The sequence below is a fragment of the Mustela nivalis genome (assembly GCF_964662115.1).
Source record: "Mustela nivalis genome assembly, chromosome: 8".
NCBI lineage: Eukaryota > Metazoa > Chordata > Mammalia > Carnivora > Mustelidae > Mustela > Mustela nivalis.
The window spans coordinates 132,583,934-132,599,337 of NC_139027.1; the positions used below are offsets into that span (position 1 = coordinate 132,583,934).

The 15,404-nt window shown below is 52.8% G+C and overlaps 1 protein-coding gene across 3 annotated transcripts in view; it reads right to left on the bottom strand.

Annotated features, from left to right (window-relative positions):
* Positions 1-212: 212 nt before the first annotated feature.
* The window catches only part of PTGIS (prostaglandin I2 synthase), a gene marked incomplete at its 3' end in the record, with an annotated part of 41,152 nt that continues 25,960 nt past the window's right edge, over positions 213-15,404 (bottom strand). For all 3 annotated transcript variants that reach the window (XM_082744885.1, XM_082744886.1, XM_082744884.1), the window contains 4 exons: positions 8,465-8,633; positions 7,347-7,528; positions 5,977-6,128; positions 213-3,604 (listed from right to left, as the gene is read on the bottom strand). In XM_082744885.1, the coding sequence (XP_082601011.1) occupies positions 3,460-3,604; positions 5,977-6,128; positions 7,347-7,528; positions 8,465-8,633 (648 nt within the window). The remainder of the gene's footprint in view (positions 3,605-5,976; positions 6,129-7,346; positions 7,529-8,464; positions 8,634-15,404) is intronic.

A 15,404-nucleotide genomic window follows, 5' to 3' on the forward strand; every position in this document is an offset into this window, starting at 1 on the left:
CTTGGGCAAGCCACGTCGCCTCTCTGACCATCAGTTTCTCTATCTTTTAAAAATGGGTCATAATATACAGAGGAACGCTTGCCCTGTCACTGGATTCGAAAGGCCCTGTCCCAAAGTAGGCATACCGTGGGTCCTCTGTGCTCCCTTCCCAGAAACCAGCCTTGACGTCGAGGACATGGCCGACTGTCAACCTGAATCACACTCAGAGGCAGTTCCATAAACAAGGATGGTTTAATACATCTCAGCACTTTTCCGTTCATTGAGATTATATGAAAATAGAATTCTTTATTAAAACAGCAAGGCATAATCATGACTGCTACCCCCACCCCAAAACACTGCATGCGCGCGCGCACACACACACACACCACACACACCAAGATCAAGGACTTTGGCAAGACACTTGAACTCCCGGAGCCTGTTTCTCCATCCGGGGAATGGATGGGCAGGTGGGCAGGTGGGCAGGTGGGCCGTTCCCAGCTCGCTGTGGGCGGGGCCAGCCGGCTGCCGGAGAAGGGGCGGAGCTCGCTTCTTCCTCTTCCAGCCAGGGATGGTCAGGGAGAAGGTCTGGGGTGGTGCCCACCTCGCTGTAACACACCCGGCAACGCTTGCTTGTCTCATTTTACAACGGAGAAGAGCCAGGGTTCAGGCTCTGAGCCTCGGCGACAGGGGCCCAGAGGCCCTTCCACAGTTCCCCACCGCCTCCTCCCCTCCCGCCCCCGCAAATGTATTTTTCACAGCCACTTTCTATTTTTGGCAGCGAGTGATACATGTTGTCCTTTACTGGCTGCGGTGGAAGAAAGTCCCCCCTTTTAAGCAAATTTAAAGTTGAAACAATGAGTCTGTTTTAAAGGAAAATATCTGGTAAACAACAATACGAAATAGAACACAGACAAAATAATAATGCCAATGGGAAGGAAACGCTTCATCGGGTCCGCCTAAGAGCATTTCTGACTTGCCTCCTGCACCTTTGTGGTTCTAAAGCAAAGTCTGAAGAAATACAATGATGTCCCGATACCTTCCTAACTAACCTGCAGCAAGGAGCTAACACATGCAGCTTCCCCTCTTTACTCTATATCTTATATTGATGTTTTTTTTCTTGAAAAGAAGGGTGGGTGGAGGGAAGAAAAAAGGAAAAAGGATTAAAACAAGGCAGGGCTTAAAGCATCGGCTCCCAAGCTCTGCTTCAGTATCTTTGGTACCAGCTGGGGCCGCCTGGTGGGAGAACCATCTCTTCCTAATGTCTGTGGCTCCAAGGAGGCACCACCTTTAAAAGGAATTGGCCTTTTTGGGAATGTGGGTGAGAACCTAGTCCCCGTGATAGGGCAGCCGGGACTTGGCGGTGGGGGCAGTCATAAGGGCTTTCCCCCAGCGCACCAGGCTACAGCCCCACACCAAGAGACCTTCCTGCATCTATTTCTGCCAGCCTTTTCCTTCCCTTCCAAGCCAGGAGGCGGCAGCTACGGTTGCCATGGAAACCGGCTCTGTCCTCCCACGGAAGGCTGCCAACCCTGATTTCCTGCAGAGTTAAGAAGCAGGCGGCAGTGGGGGTCACCCAGGCGTGAAGATGGGTTTCCCTGGGGATATCCTGCCTCCTGCCAATCACAGCGTCTGTCTGGGAATCCTGGAGGTGCCTGGAGGCTGAGGGCCAGGGAAGCCCCCAAGCCCTGGCGTGGCTCCGAGCAGAGACTGGCCCCTGGACCGTTCTGAGATCTCCCGTCCTCTCCTCCCTCCAGCTAGAGCTACAGGGGCCGAGCTACGCGTGCATATGCATGTCTGTGTCTCGGGAGACGCTGCCAGCCAGGGGCGCCTCTGGCTCTGTCAGCTCTCCGGTGTGAATCGGAACTGGCCCTCCACCACCCGCCTTGAACCCAAGGAACGCAGAGCTGCCCATCTACCGTGTGCTGCTGGGACAATAATTCTGCCAAATCCTACCAAGTCACATCACTTCTCTGAGCCCATTTCCTCGTCTCTCAAGAAGGTCTAATCGTCCTCTCTTCCCAGAGATGCTGCAAGAAGGAGAAATACTGCATCCACTGTGCCTGTCACGGGCCTATAGAGAGTCCTCTGTAAACAGGGCCTAACGTTCATTATAATATTTAACATCAGAATAAATGTTTCCAGGCAGTTTTCCTCTTTGACCTGTTTTTCTCTAAAGCCGAGGCAAAGGCAAGTTTTCATCCTTAATCTGTCTGCTCAAAGGGTGGCGCAGCCAAGATAGGGAGGGTCACTGGCCTGAGGACCAATGAGTAGGTTCCTACCACCTCCTCCAATATCACTTCTAAGAATCAGAACAGGGCTCTCAAACAGGAATGCCTTCAAGGGCCACGAGAGACTGTGAATGGAGCAGAAAAAAATTTCCACCACGTGGAAACCCTCGTGAGCCAGAATGCCCCTGGCCTGGGTAAGGGTGTGAGCTGTTGCGCAGCCCGGCTAACAGCTGCCCTTGGGAATATGGGGCCAGCGCAGCCCGCTCTTCCAAGTTTTCAAGAGAAGCTGGGCATTTTAAATGAACTCTCCCCCCAGATGACATGGTAACAACTCATGTATTTTTTTCATAAGCGTAGGCCAGATAAAACAGATCTGCCAATGGACCATACGCCGCGCCTGGAGCTCCCAAGCTAGAACGTAGAAAACCAACACCTCTTTTTTTTTTTTTTTTGCTTAACCATTCCCAGGAGCCCTGGCTGGTTCCTTCCATCAGGACCACCCTGTTGGGACAGTCTTCCTTATTCCTTACTTGAGTCTCGACCCTGGGAAAGCTCTCCCATCTGGAGGCTTTATGTCTAGAACAGAGAACTCTACTCCTCAGAGCCCGGCCTTTGAAGGGGGCTCATGATCTGTACCTTGACCTTTGGGAAAACCTTCCTGACTTTTCTCAAGCGTCACTGTGATTGGAGATGAGGGATGTGTCTAGTGAGTGGGGCGCCTAGGGAAGGCATATTCTAAGGGACTCCTCTGGTGTTGGCTAGTTTAATAAGAATTTGGGGACACAGCTTATTTCAATAGATACACCGTAAGGCCCTGATGGGCCCTTTTAAAGTCAGGATCTGCTTTGACTGGCTAAGGCCTGGACCACCGCACTGTCAAGGACTTGGCCCTATCGGGGAGCTGGGACACGGCAGAACTTCCGCTTCTGCCCTGCCTGCCCCAGCTTCTGTGGCTATCCTACAATGGTGGGGGGTGGGGCGCAAGGTGAGCTGGGAGCAGAGCCTCATGTGGAACTCAGTCATAGCTGCAGACAATTCATAGAGCTTTTGGTGTCCTTTTCCAACCCCCTCCTCTCAGCATGCTTTCATTCCCCTCCCTGGACACAGCCTTCTAGGAAAAAATCAGGAGAGTGCTGGCCCCGTTGGGTGGTCAAAGCTCCTGCACCCAGGGCAAACGTAGACACAGGAATTTGGGTGATGAGGGGCAGGCTGGGTGGAGGCATATGTGCGGAGCCCCGTCTGCTCCTGGAGCTCACGGCCGGATGCGGTAGCGGACAGGCACGTCGTGTTCCGGCTGCATCAGCCCGAAGCCGTACCTGCTGAGATCAAATTCAGGGATCTCCACGTCAGGGTTGATCAGCTCCAGGTCAAAGTGCACCAGCACGAGGAACACGAATCTGCAGAGAGATGGTGTTGAAGGTGTGCAGGATTGGGAGACGAGGGGGGCATCTCTGGAATAGGGCAGGAAGGTAATGGTTTCCTCCTGAGTCTGAGCCAGGTGGTTCCTGCCCAGCTGGAGTGCACGAGCCCCTCTCCGTCCACCTGACCCTGTGGCTAGGAGGCCTACGCACCAGTTCTGCCCCCGGGGCTGGGAGCAGAAGTGACAAGGGTTGACTCCACACCAAAGACAGCGTGGTGAGCACAAGACTCCTGGTGTGCTCTCTGCCTGATGGCTTCATGTACCTTGAGTTGGGGCGGTGGAGTGGGGAGATGGAGAGAGCTTGGTCCCTGAATCTGTGTGGAGGGCAGGGGCTCTCACACCCATAATCCATTTAGTGAGCGGGAACTAAACCCCTTGTCGTAGGCCACAGGGGTCTGGGGGTCGTTTGTTATAGCAGCATCACCCGATGAGTCTTCCCAACTAAGTGACCCTTTCGGACTCCTGCAGACCAGAGTCCTCCTCACCCCCGGAGCCCCACCCAGCTCCTGGAACCCTTACTGTCTGCTCTGACGGTAGAGCGAAGTCCACGCTCTTGACAGCAGAGCTAGGCAAACGTGGCTCTGCCTCTTGACCCTCATCAAGTTTCCTTCCCACTCTGGGCCTCAGTTTCCCCACCTGGTCAAAGGAAGTTAAAGAGGTGGGATGGATCTGTCCCAGCTCTGAAGCTATAGGATGCTGGAGAGTGAGTTTAGACAGTTTGGGGAGTTCTGTATCCGCAGCTGGATGGGGATCCGGGCACCTCCCCTCACCCAGGGGCACCGTCACAGATGCAGGTGACCTGGCCTCCGGAGTCAGTATTGGACGAACCCCTACTGAGCAGTGTTGCACGACAGTGAGGGGAGAGCAAATAACAAATTGACTGATTTGTTGAAATGCTAGGTGCCAGGCGCTGGGCTAAGCATTTAGCATCCCAGGTCTCTTTTTATCTGTCCAAAAACTTTATGAACTAGGACTTGCAGTCAGTTCTGTTACAACACTTTTGAACACGTGGGTCTGTTTCACGTGATGGATGTACTGGGGCCCCAAGGAGGCTTCAGGCAAATTTCCTATTTGCTCATGTGTTTCGTGTGCGAGAAGCACGGTGGACAATGCAAAGCCACACCCAGCTGGACCCACTGAGCAGGCATCCGCGTACCCACGCACGCACACACCTGAACTCCCCCAGAGTGCTAGGCTCCCGGGGTGGCTGGTGCGCCCCCACTGACACTGGGTGTCGGATTTCAGGGGACCCTCCATCCACGCTTCACAGCACAGCTGCAACCCGCCCACCACCCGCTTCCACCAAGCTTCCGGTGGTTTTCAAGGTCAAACTTATGGCAGGACTTACGTATTTCTCAGCCCTGAAACACGCATGAGCCTGTACGACCTTCTCCCCTCTGGGTTCTTAACTTGCACATGGCACTTAGGAGGTTTTTTTGTCTGTCGGGTCCCAGCCTCATTTCCCCCACAAATGCTTGTGGATTTTATTGTGTGGTTTCACATGGCCATGAATTTTAGGGATGTAACCTGCAGCATCACAGCAGAACGGGCTATACTAGGAGCTCCATTTCACTGCTGAGAAAACGGAGACCAATAGGTTAATGTAACGTGCCCATTCCCTTGGCACAATGCCGGCATATTGGTAATTACAGTAATAACTAGTCCTTATTAGATACCTACAAGGAGCCAGGCAGTGGGTTAAGTACTTCGCAAGACCCAATTCCTTTGTTCTGACACCCCTGGGGTATAGTATGATCAGTACCCCCAGCTGGACAGTTGAGGACCCAGACACATCAGGTTACCCAGCTTATGGCCACACAGGGGGCGGCACAGGACAGGGTGGATGTCCTAACCCTGGCCTGATCTGTTTGCGGCCTGGGGGCCAAGGCTCTTGGGATCTAGGGAAGAGAATTTATAAGGCACTCGGGTCCACAGGCATTAAAATAACCAAGAGGGAACAATGCCGTTTGGCCAGTTTCTGCTGAGGGGGTCTGAACGTGCAGGGCAGCTGCAGACAGACGGCAGCGGTCAGCTGCACAGAACGTCCCGTGTTTAATATTCGGACACCACGTTCGGAGGGAAGAGCTCACTGCCAGATCTGATTATTTCAAAAGAGACCAGAAATCTGGCTTTTTATGTGAGATCTTCTGATTCTTCAAAGTTAGCAGGCATTTCGAGCACACAAATAAACAGATCTGTAGGCAGGAGATGGCTCACAGGCCCTCTGGAGCCTCTGCCCATTTTCCTGGCTGAGAAGCCACGATCTCAGAAGAGGAGGCCGTGGGCCAGCGAGCTGGGGCAGGAACCTCCCCCATCAGGCCCGCTCCCCCTCCCCGCCCCCACACTCACTGTTTGATGCTGTTAATGGCGTAAGCCTTCCCTAGGCACTGGTTGTGCCCAGCTCCCCACGGCATGCTGTAATTTTTCAGTCGCTTCCCGTCCTTGTAAAAGTCTTTCTTCTCTGACCCATCAGAGCTCAGGAATCGGTTATATTTAAATACCTGGAAAAGGAAGGAGGTCCATTTTCTGACTCCGCCCCCACAACATGTGTTCCCGAAGAAAACCGTGTCAGGATGTTCCTCAAAGTGTTGTTTATAAGAGGAGTAGACTGAAAACATTGTAAAGGTCAATGGATAGTGGACTGGTTAAAGTAATTACGATAGCCGTTTAGGAGGCTGAGCTTGGTCTGTGTGTGCGCACAGAAATTTTTAGACCAGTTGCTGAAGTTTCGGAAGAGCGCGTGTTGTGTGATCCTGTCCACACACCTATCTGTTCCTATGTGCGTGAGTGTGTGTGTGTGTGTATGTCTGCAAAGACATAAAAATAACTTAAAGGCTGCACTCCAAACCGTTGTTAGGGAACTCTGCGGAACTGGAAAGTAAAACGAATAAAGGAAAATTTTTACTGTTAAACATACGTGCCTGTATATTTCTACTTCATAAGCATATATGGCTTAGGCAGTTTAAAATTTAAAGATTAAAATGATTTTTAGAGGCGCCTGGCGGGCTCTGTCAGGGGAGCAGGCAGCTCTTGATCTCAGGGTCACGAGTTCAAGCTTCGTGTAGGAGCACAGAGGTTATTTTAAAAATTTATTTTTAAAAAAGAGGATGCCAATTTCCTTTGGTGACATTGTAGAATGGTGAGGACTTGGCACGGAGGAGGTCGTGAATGAAAGGAGGGTGGAAGGAAGGGAAAGGGATCAGTGGACAGAGAGACGGACGGGCCAGTTGAGGGATGGGCGGGGGGCTGGACAGATGGACAGATGGGTGAGTGGATGCCTGAATAGGTGGGTGGGGGATGGGAGGGTGGGTTGGTGGACGGAGACATAGCACAGGGCCTGGCACACAGTAAGCACCCAAATCTGTTAGAAATTATGAAAATTTGACCCATCTCAAAGTCCAGGGAGAGAGAAGTGTTGAGAAGCGGACACTGTAACATTCCAAACAAAGGAAAATTGCTCAGCTAGCGCTTACAGAGCACTCTACGTGTGCCAGGTACTGGGAAGGCCTTTCTTACATGTTCTCATTTAATCGTCCTGACAAGCCTGTGAGGCAGGTGCTATTATGAGGTCCATTTCACAGGTGAGAAAACAGAGACACAGAGAGGTGAAGTAATCTGGGCATGGTCACACAGCAAAGAGCAGAAGTGGGCTGCCACTCAGATCTGACTGGTCCCAAAGCCACTGATTTTCCCCCCGCGGTCTCGAGTATGTAATTTACCTCTGGGTCTGTGTAGATTTCCGGGTCTTTCTGGGGGCTCAGGAAGGGAAAGAGGAGGAGGCGGTCTCCACGTCGCAGGCTGAATTCCCGCCCATCTGCCATGGGCAGGGCCAGGTCCACCACAACCTCCCGGGTGATGAAGGGCGCGGCGGTGAGCCTGAGGCTCTCACTCAGCACACTATCTGCACAGGCAAGTACCAGGAAGGGTCAGCAGCTGTCCCCTCACACACTCACATGCCACCCTTGGCCCTCATTTTACAGAGGAAGGTGGGCAGGCTCAGAGAGGGTGTGTAACTTGCCCACCATCACACAGTGAGACCACAAAAGGCCAAGTTATGAGATATGATTACTGTGGTCCTCAGAGGGATGTGAGGGTTTGGGTCTGACTCTAGGAGAATCTGTGAGGGACCAGGGGAGCCAGGGAGATACCAGAGCAGACTAGGGGAGAGCAAGGCCATCAATATTGGTTGTTTCTGTCTGCCCAGCTTACAGTCCCCATCTGGACATAGTTCCCTGGTTTTCTTCTGGGGACCATGCCCTCTCCAGGTCTCAGAGGTTGGGCTATTGACTTTATTCCCAATTCCAAGGGCTGTGTGTAATTGGCCAATCCAAGCAACCCAAATTTTTAAAAAATTGGGTTGGACTTGGTTCAGGTGGACATATAATTCAAAGACAAATTCTTGGGACTTTGGGTACCATTGTTGCAGAGAAGTGCACCCTCCCACCCTCCACAGGCCCGAGACTGGAGCCAACCTGGCAGAGCAGGGCTGAGAGGGAGTACTGAGCTCTGTTAAAGCGCCTGGATCCACCTGTGCCTGAAGCTAGCTATCTTCTGAACTTTCTAGTTAACGCCCTCAAAAAAAGTCCTTCCTCTGCTTCAGCCAGTTTAAGTGAGGTTTTCGGCCAATAGCAACCACAGACTGACTGAGTCCACGAGTCCCGGGCAGCTGAGAGAGGGGCACAGAGATGCCAGGTATAAGAAGATAGGAGGTCTAGGGGGACCCTAGGTCAGAGGACGCCAGTGGACTCCGGACAGTAGGAGTCCGTGCTGGGAAGGGCTTAGCATGCCCACAATGACTGAGTCTTTGGGGCTAATTTGGAGGGTTTGCTTCTCTCACCAAGCACAGGCATGCTGTCCAAAACCTTCTGGGGGAGGGTAGTCATCTGCGAAATGGGCTGCTCTGCTCTGGAGAGGAGCTGCTCGAGCTCTCCACGAACAGCCGCCAGGGCCTCGGGATTCTTGAGGAGGAAGAGCAGAAGCCAGAAGGCAGCAGGACCCATATTCCCCTGCAATGAGAAGGAGCCCATTACACCCCCAACACCGGCGTGGAGTGAGAGCTGACCGGTCTGTGCCACAAACACAGCCCAGGCCAAGGCATGGAGGTTCCCACGCCTGCCAAACATCTAGGCATGACTCATGTTTATCTTCGGCTCAGGCCGTGGCCCAAATATGCTCTGGGGCTTTGGTGTAGCCCAATGTCGACCTCAGGGCTATTCCTGGCATCCTTGACCTTGAGCAAACTCATTGATCTGAGCTCACACAGGTAATCTTCAGAGCTAATCGGTGAAGCAGTGTCAGAAGTAGGAACCAGGTGTATCCCCGAATATTGTGGTTAACATCTGAGGATAACGGCATCCTCAGCCACAATACTCTGCCCTTCCCTGTATGCACGCCCCTCGCAGGGGACTTGGCACTTCCTCCCAGTCACCATGAATCAGTGACTCGCTTTGGCCAAAAGAATGAAGCAGAACTGACAGCACCACAGGAAGTCTAGGTCTTGAGAAACCTTGTGTGTTTCCACCCGCCCGGCTGGCTTGCTGGTCCCGCACGGAGGACGCGGGACTCACGGGGCGGCGCCGGCAGTCCAGCTGAGCCTAGTGGAGAGCAGCTGACTCCCAGCCGACCCACAGACACCGGAGCTAAGTAAGTGCTCAGTGGTGTATGCCACTGGGTTTTTGTGACTGGCTGGTACACAACAGCCAAGTGACGTGACATCCGGACATCTACTTTCAAATATCTGAGTGTTGCGTATGAAGCAAGGAAGCCATCATCAAGGGAACCGCGAGAGCCAATCATTTCTTGAACATAAAAATTCCCAATAGTTTAATAATCAGGAAAATGGATAAAATTTCTTGCTCCAAGACTTCAGCCTTAGCCAAATGTTTTAATATTCAGGTATTTAGCTTGTGGCTACGATGTGTGTGGGGTTCCCTGAAAGGAGCTCCAGGCATGGGTGGAACAGCAGTTCACCTCGGTTGTGGGGGGACGAGTTTGTCCACCATCCCATCTCGATAACGTTAACAGTCATTACACACCATGTTTCCCCGGTGACTCTATTACACGCATAATCGCACGCAGACAAAAGGACATTTGCATGAGGATACTGATCACAGTGCTGATGTAACAACAAAAGAGTGGAAGCGATCTCGATGTCTATCCATAGATGGATGAGATAAAGGATGATCGGTCCTCCCGATGCTGATACAGGCCGTCGTTAAAGGGCAGCTGGCTTTGCATCGGTGTGTGTACGGACGGGCCCGTAGCTGAGGCGCACGGAAGCATGATGGGGACGGCGGCTTCCCTGTGCTCCCGCTTGTGGGTACGTTTCATGACGGATCATATGAAGAAGCACAGACCAGCTCTTCAAGAAGCCTCTGGGACAGAAGCGGGAAGGACGGGGGGCAGGTACTGATTTCCACCGCATCTGTCTTTTTAAACTGTTTGACTTTTTTTGAATGGATGCAGTACTTTTTTAAACCAAAAAAAAATTTTTTTATTTATTTTTAGAGAAAGAGAGGAGGGAGGGGCAGAGGGACAGAGAGAATCTCAAGCAAACTCCCCGCTGAGCACGGAACCCACCATGGGGCTCAGTCTCACGATCCTGAGATCATGACCTGAGCTGGAATTGAGAGCTGGACGACACTTCACTACCTGAGTCGCCCAGGTGCCCCTGGATACGGTACTTTTAAGCAAAACAAAAATGAGTATTTTTATAGTGATCTGCAATGACCAGGAGGAAGGCCCATGACGCCACATTAAGTAACATTAAAAATGTGGATTTTAGGGGAGCCTGGGTGGCTCAGTGGGTTAAAGCTGGGTTAAAAGTGGGTTCAGTGGGTTAAAAGTGGGTTCCTCTGCTTAGCGGGGAGCCTGCTTCCCCCTTTCTCCCTGCCTGCCTCTCTGCCTTTGCTCGGGTTATGATCCCAGAGTCCTGGGATCAAACCCCCCATCAGGCTCTCTGCTCTGCAGGGAGCCTGCTTCCTCCTCTCTGTCTCTGCCTGCCTCTCTGCCTACTTGTGATCTCTACCTGTCAAATAAATAAATAAAAATCTTAAAAAAAAAATGTGGATTTTAAACTGGGTGATCTCCATCACAGAAGAAAACATTCAGAGCAAGGTAGCAAACAAGAGCGCCAGAGCATCGACAATGGGGACACAAACTCTGCTTTTCTTCTTTAGCTGTGAATTCCATAACAAGGAGGTACCACGTTTCCTCACTCAGTCCTCCCTTCAAGCAGGGACCATTTCCACCCTTTTCCATGGACGGGAAAACTACGCACTCCCTAGTCTCTGCTTGTGGCCCAGCACGTAGTAGGGGACTCAATGGCATCTGTTAAATAAATGTCTATGTCCCACAGCAGCCTGGGAGGTGGGCTGGCAGAACTCTGGGCTGGACCAGACAGAGCTGGGTTCAAATCCCAACTCCCCCCTTTCTGTGATTCTGGGTGAGTCTCTTCCCCCTCTGGGTGGTGCAGTTGGCTAAGCATCCAACTCTTGATTTTGGCTCAGGTCATGACCCCAGGGTCATTAGATCGAGTCCCACGTCGAGCTCTTCACTCAGTGTCTGCTTAAGACTGTCTCCCAGGGTGCTGGGTGGCTCAGTGGGTTAAGCCTTTGCCTTCAGCTCAGGTCAGGATTGCAGGGTCCTGGGATCGAGCCCTGCATCAGGCTCTCTGCTTAGCGGGGAGCCTGCTTCCCCCTCTCTCTCTGCCTGCTTCTCTGCCTACTTGTGATCTCTGTCTGTCAAATAAATAAATAAAATCTTAAAAAAACCTCTCTCTCACTCTCCCTCTGTACCTCCCCTCTCATCTCTCTCTAAAATAAATGAATAAATAAATCTTTTTTTTTAAAGATTTTATTTATTTATTTGAAAGACAGAGATCACAAGTAGGCAGAGAGGCAGGCAGAGAGAGAGGGGGAAGCAGGCTCCCTGCTGAGCAGAGAGCCCGATGCGGGACTCGATCCCAGGACCCTGAGATCATGACCTGAGCCGAAGGCAGCGGCTTAACCCACTGAGCCACCCAGGCGCCCCTGAATAAATAAATCTTAAAAACAAAACAAAAAAACCCTCCCTCTCGGTTAAAAGGGGATAACATGCTCACTCCTGGGGTGTCCACAAGGGGCCTAAGACCAGATACAAGCAACTTCCACACACCGGGCACAGACTAGGGGCTCAAGCCCCCACTGTCTCCAGTCACCCCTACACTGCCAACTCCCAAATGCACCCTCCCCCACTCTGTTCGAGAGCAAGGGGGAACTCAGGTCCAGCAGACACAGGCAAGGTCACTTGCTGTCCATCACTTAAATAGCCAGGGGAGGGTAGGTGATAAATAATTCAGCCTTGGGTTAACTCAGTGCAAAGGCCATTTTATCTCACCCAGACAGTCTGGTGGAGGCCCCTGCTGATTGATTACGAAGTAGGTGGGGAACAGGAGGCTGCTCAGTGATCTCTGCTTTCAGGAAGAAGCTGTGGCAAGTTAGGGAGGCGGCGAAGGCTGCCTTCTGCCCACTGCACAGACGTGTGAATGTGCATGGGTGCGTGTGGTCACAGTGCTACAAGAGATCTTGAATTCACTATCCTGGAAGCTGAGTCTCCTATAGGGCCTTGCCTCAGTTTCCCCAAGAGGACATGTCCATCTGGCCTCATCCCTTACCCCTGCAGCCAAAGTCCATTCACCCAGGAGCACCTGTCCTGGGCTCTACTTTTTCTGTGAATGGCGGTAGCTGGCCTCCAGGGGGCGCTCAAAGTGTGCGGAGCGCAGCTCCCAGAGACTCCCGAGTGCCACTTTGTGGCCACCTCATCCGTCAGTCCCAGTGGGGACACCTGCAGCCCTGTCTGCCCTGCATTCCCCCCTTGCCTGTGGGTAACAGCCCCACTTTCCTTCAAAGAACTACCTCTACTTCACTTTGGTCATCTGAGGCTGACCCACCTCCCTAGACCTCAGCTGTGGCCATGGGACCTGGGCTGGGCCACTGGGAGCGATGCCCTCAGAGGGGACGTGTGACCACGGCTGGGCCAGTGAGCACCACACTTGGGATTTCTGCAGGAACCCCAGGGAAGGAGAGGCCCTCCTCCGCAGGGGCTGCCCAACAGCCAGGAGCCACGGGGACCTTTGTTGCCACAGCTCGGAAGCCCATCTGGGGTTGGAGCTGCCGCAGAAGAAAGCAGAGCTGAAGGATGGGAGATCATAGACGATCTTTCTCTTCATTTTTTATGATTAAGAAATATTTTTTTAGGGTTGCCTGTTGCCCAAAGGCTCAGAGCTGAGAGGGGAGCCCGGAGCGCGGTGGGCCTGGCGGGCAGACCTTCATGAACTCCTCTCTCTGCCCACCCGGTCCCCTTAGAGCCAGCCCCTCCCTGTCCTGGACCTTGGATCTCAGCCCAGCGGGTGGCCCTTTAAGGCCCTGGATGCTGGAAGCTTCCCTGACCCCTCTATTATTCCTCCTGACTTCACTCCGGTCAGACACCAGGAATCTTAGTTATACCGTTCTGCCTCCTTCTGCACCTGGTCTCTGGGTGGCCTCCCTCCTGGCTCCCCTCCCAGACCCCTGGCCTCTCCTCCTCGGCCTCCTGTGTGCGCCCCCCCCATCTTCCTGACCCCCACAGCTGGAGAGGCCCCGGGCCTGGCCTCCATCCACCCAAGCCCCCACTGTCTCTAGTTACCCCTACACTGCCAACTCCCAAATGCACATCTCCCTCCTGGACCTTAACCCCGAACTCCAGATTCTTCTTCACTCGAGGTATACCTCCCTACTGCCCGCTCAGTTCTCCGTTTCAAGCTCAGCACACCCAAAATCAATCTTCTGAATTTTCTACCCCCAGACTTGCGCCTTTCCAATCTTGCTCATCTGTTCACAGCATCTTCATCCCTCCTGTTAATCAGACCCAAACCTGGAGGTGTCCTCATTGATGCCCCCTCTCAATGTCCCGTCCAACAGCAAATCCTCTTGGCTCCACCCGGAAGGGAGTCCAGAATGCATGTACTCGTCCTCTGGGCCTACCCTGGTCCAGCATCATCGTCTCTTGTCTGGATACTGCAGTGGCCTTATCTCTAGTCTCCCTGCTTCCCCTTCTCCACTACAGCCAATTCTTAGGAATGTAGCCAGAATGATCTCCCCAAAGCAGATGGCAGGCCATGTTGCTCCTCTTCCAAGCCCTCTAAGAATTCCTTTCTTAGAGTTAAAGCAGGGCCCTGCATGGTCTGGCACCTGCTATCTCTTTCATCATCTTCATCCCTGCCTCAGGGCCTTTGCACTCGCTGTGTCCCCAGCTCAGATACCCTCATCCTATGTATCTATATGGCTCCCTCACCTCCCTCCCTTTGAGTTTCTGCTCAGATGTCATCTTCCTGGTGAGGCCTTCCTTGCCCACCCTATATAAAGCAGCCTCCCCTCACTCCCCTCTGCTAGTCCCTCCCCTGCTTTATCGTTTCTCTGCAGAACTTGACTGTATTTTAATATGCTTACTTGTTTATCAGTTGTTCTCCCCCCCAGAATATCGGCTCCATAAGAGCAGGGATCTCTGGTGTCTGCTTACTGCTCTATGCCCAGCTTCTAGAATTTTCCCACTGGCACATAGCGGGCCCTCACTAAGTATCTGTTGAATGTGTCTCCTGAGCTCTAGCTATCTCCAAGCACAGTTCCAGGCTTTGCATCATTCCTTCCTCTCCTCCTCACCACAGAACCTTGAAGAAGGGACTGCCGTTTTTGTTTTACAGTTGAGTAAATTGAGGCACCAACTTTAAGTGACTGGTTTGCCAGGGAGTGGCAAAGTCAGGATTCGAATCCAGGCAGGGTGCTCATAGAGCCTGTGCCTGAAACCGCTGGGCTACTCAGCATCTTGGCCCTCTTGTCAAGACTCAGGCTCTCGAAGTGTCTTCCCACCTGCTTGGATTCTGCACGCTGCCAATGGCTCCGAGTCAGAGTATGTCCTGTCCCCAAGTCCTGCTCAGTTCTCCTGGCCCCGTCAAAGGCTCTTCCCCAGACTTTCTGCCACTCAAGCCCCCAAGCCAGTGTCTAGTTCTGCTGACAGAGGTCATTCGGCAAGGGATGCCGGGGGCACTTTGGAACTCCAAGTCTCTGCCCATCAATATGTTATTAAGCACTAATGGGGCCCCAACTGCTGATTAAACCCAGCCCTTGCCCCTCGCCAGCCTTTGCCTGCAAGGACAGTTAATGGCTCTGAGAGAAAACTAAAAATAAGCTGCAAGTCGATGGGAAGGGAATTACCCGGAAACATCAGTCTGTGCAGCTGTCCCTGTGAGGAGGGGCCGAGAGAAGGAGCGGGACTCTGGGGTCCAGGAGAGGGCAGGAGCCAGACCTCGAGAGGGCAGCATCCTGATCCCCACTCTCTCCCCAGTATCTGGTCCTTTACCACGTCCGTTGGCGCTGTCTTCTCTGTTTCCAGAATCCTCATCACCTCCATGGCCACCCCCTAGTCTTACCACCATTGTCTCCTTATTGGTGTCCCTGCTTCTGCCTTTGCTCTCAGATCCTGTCCCTCCTCTGCTTAGAACACTCCCCGGACTCCCAATCTCACCCAGAGAAATATTCCAAGTCCTTACTTAGTGGGACCCATACGCGCTCCATGATCTCCTCCCTCACTCCCGGCACAACCCCTTCCTGCTCTGCTTCAGCCACACTCAACTCCTTGCTGTTGCTCAAACACTGGGTATGAGACAACCTCAGGGCCTTTGCACTTGTGGTCCCCCCCGCCCCCGGGAGGGCTCTACTCCCACCTCCCTCCCAAGCTCCCAACTTTAGCTCTTTCTTACCATC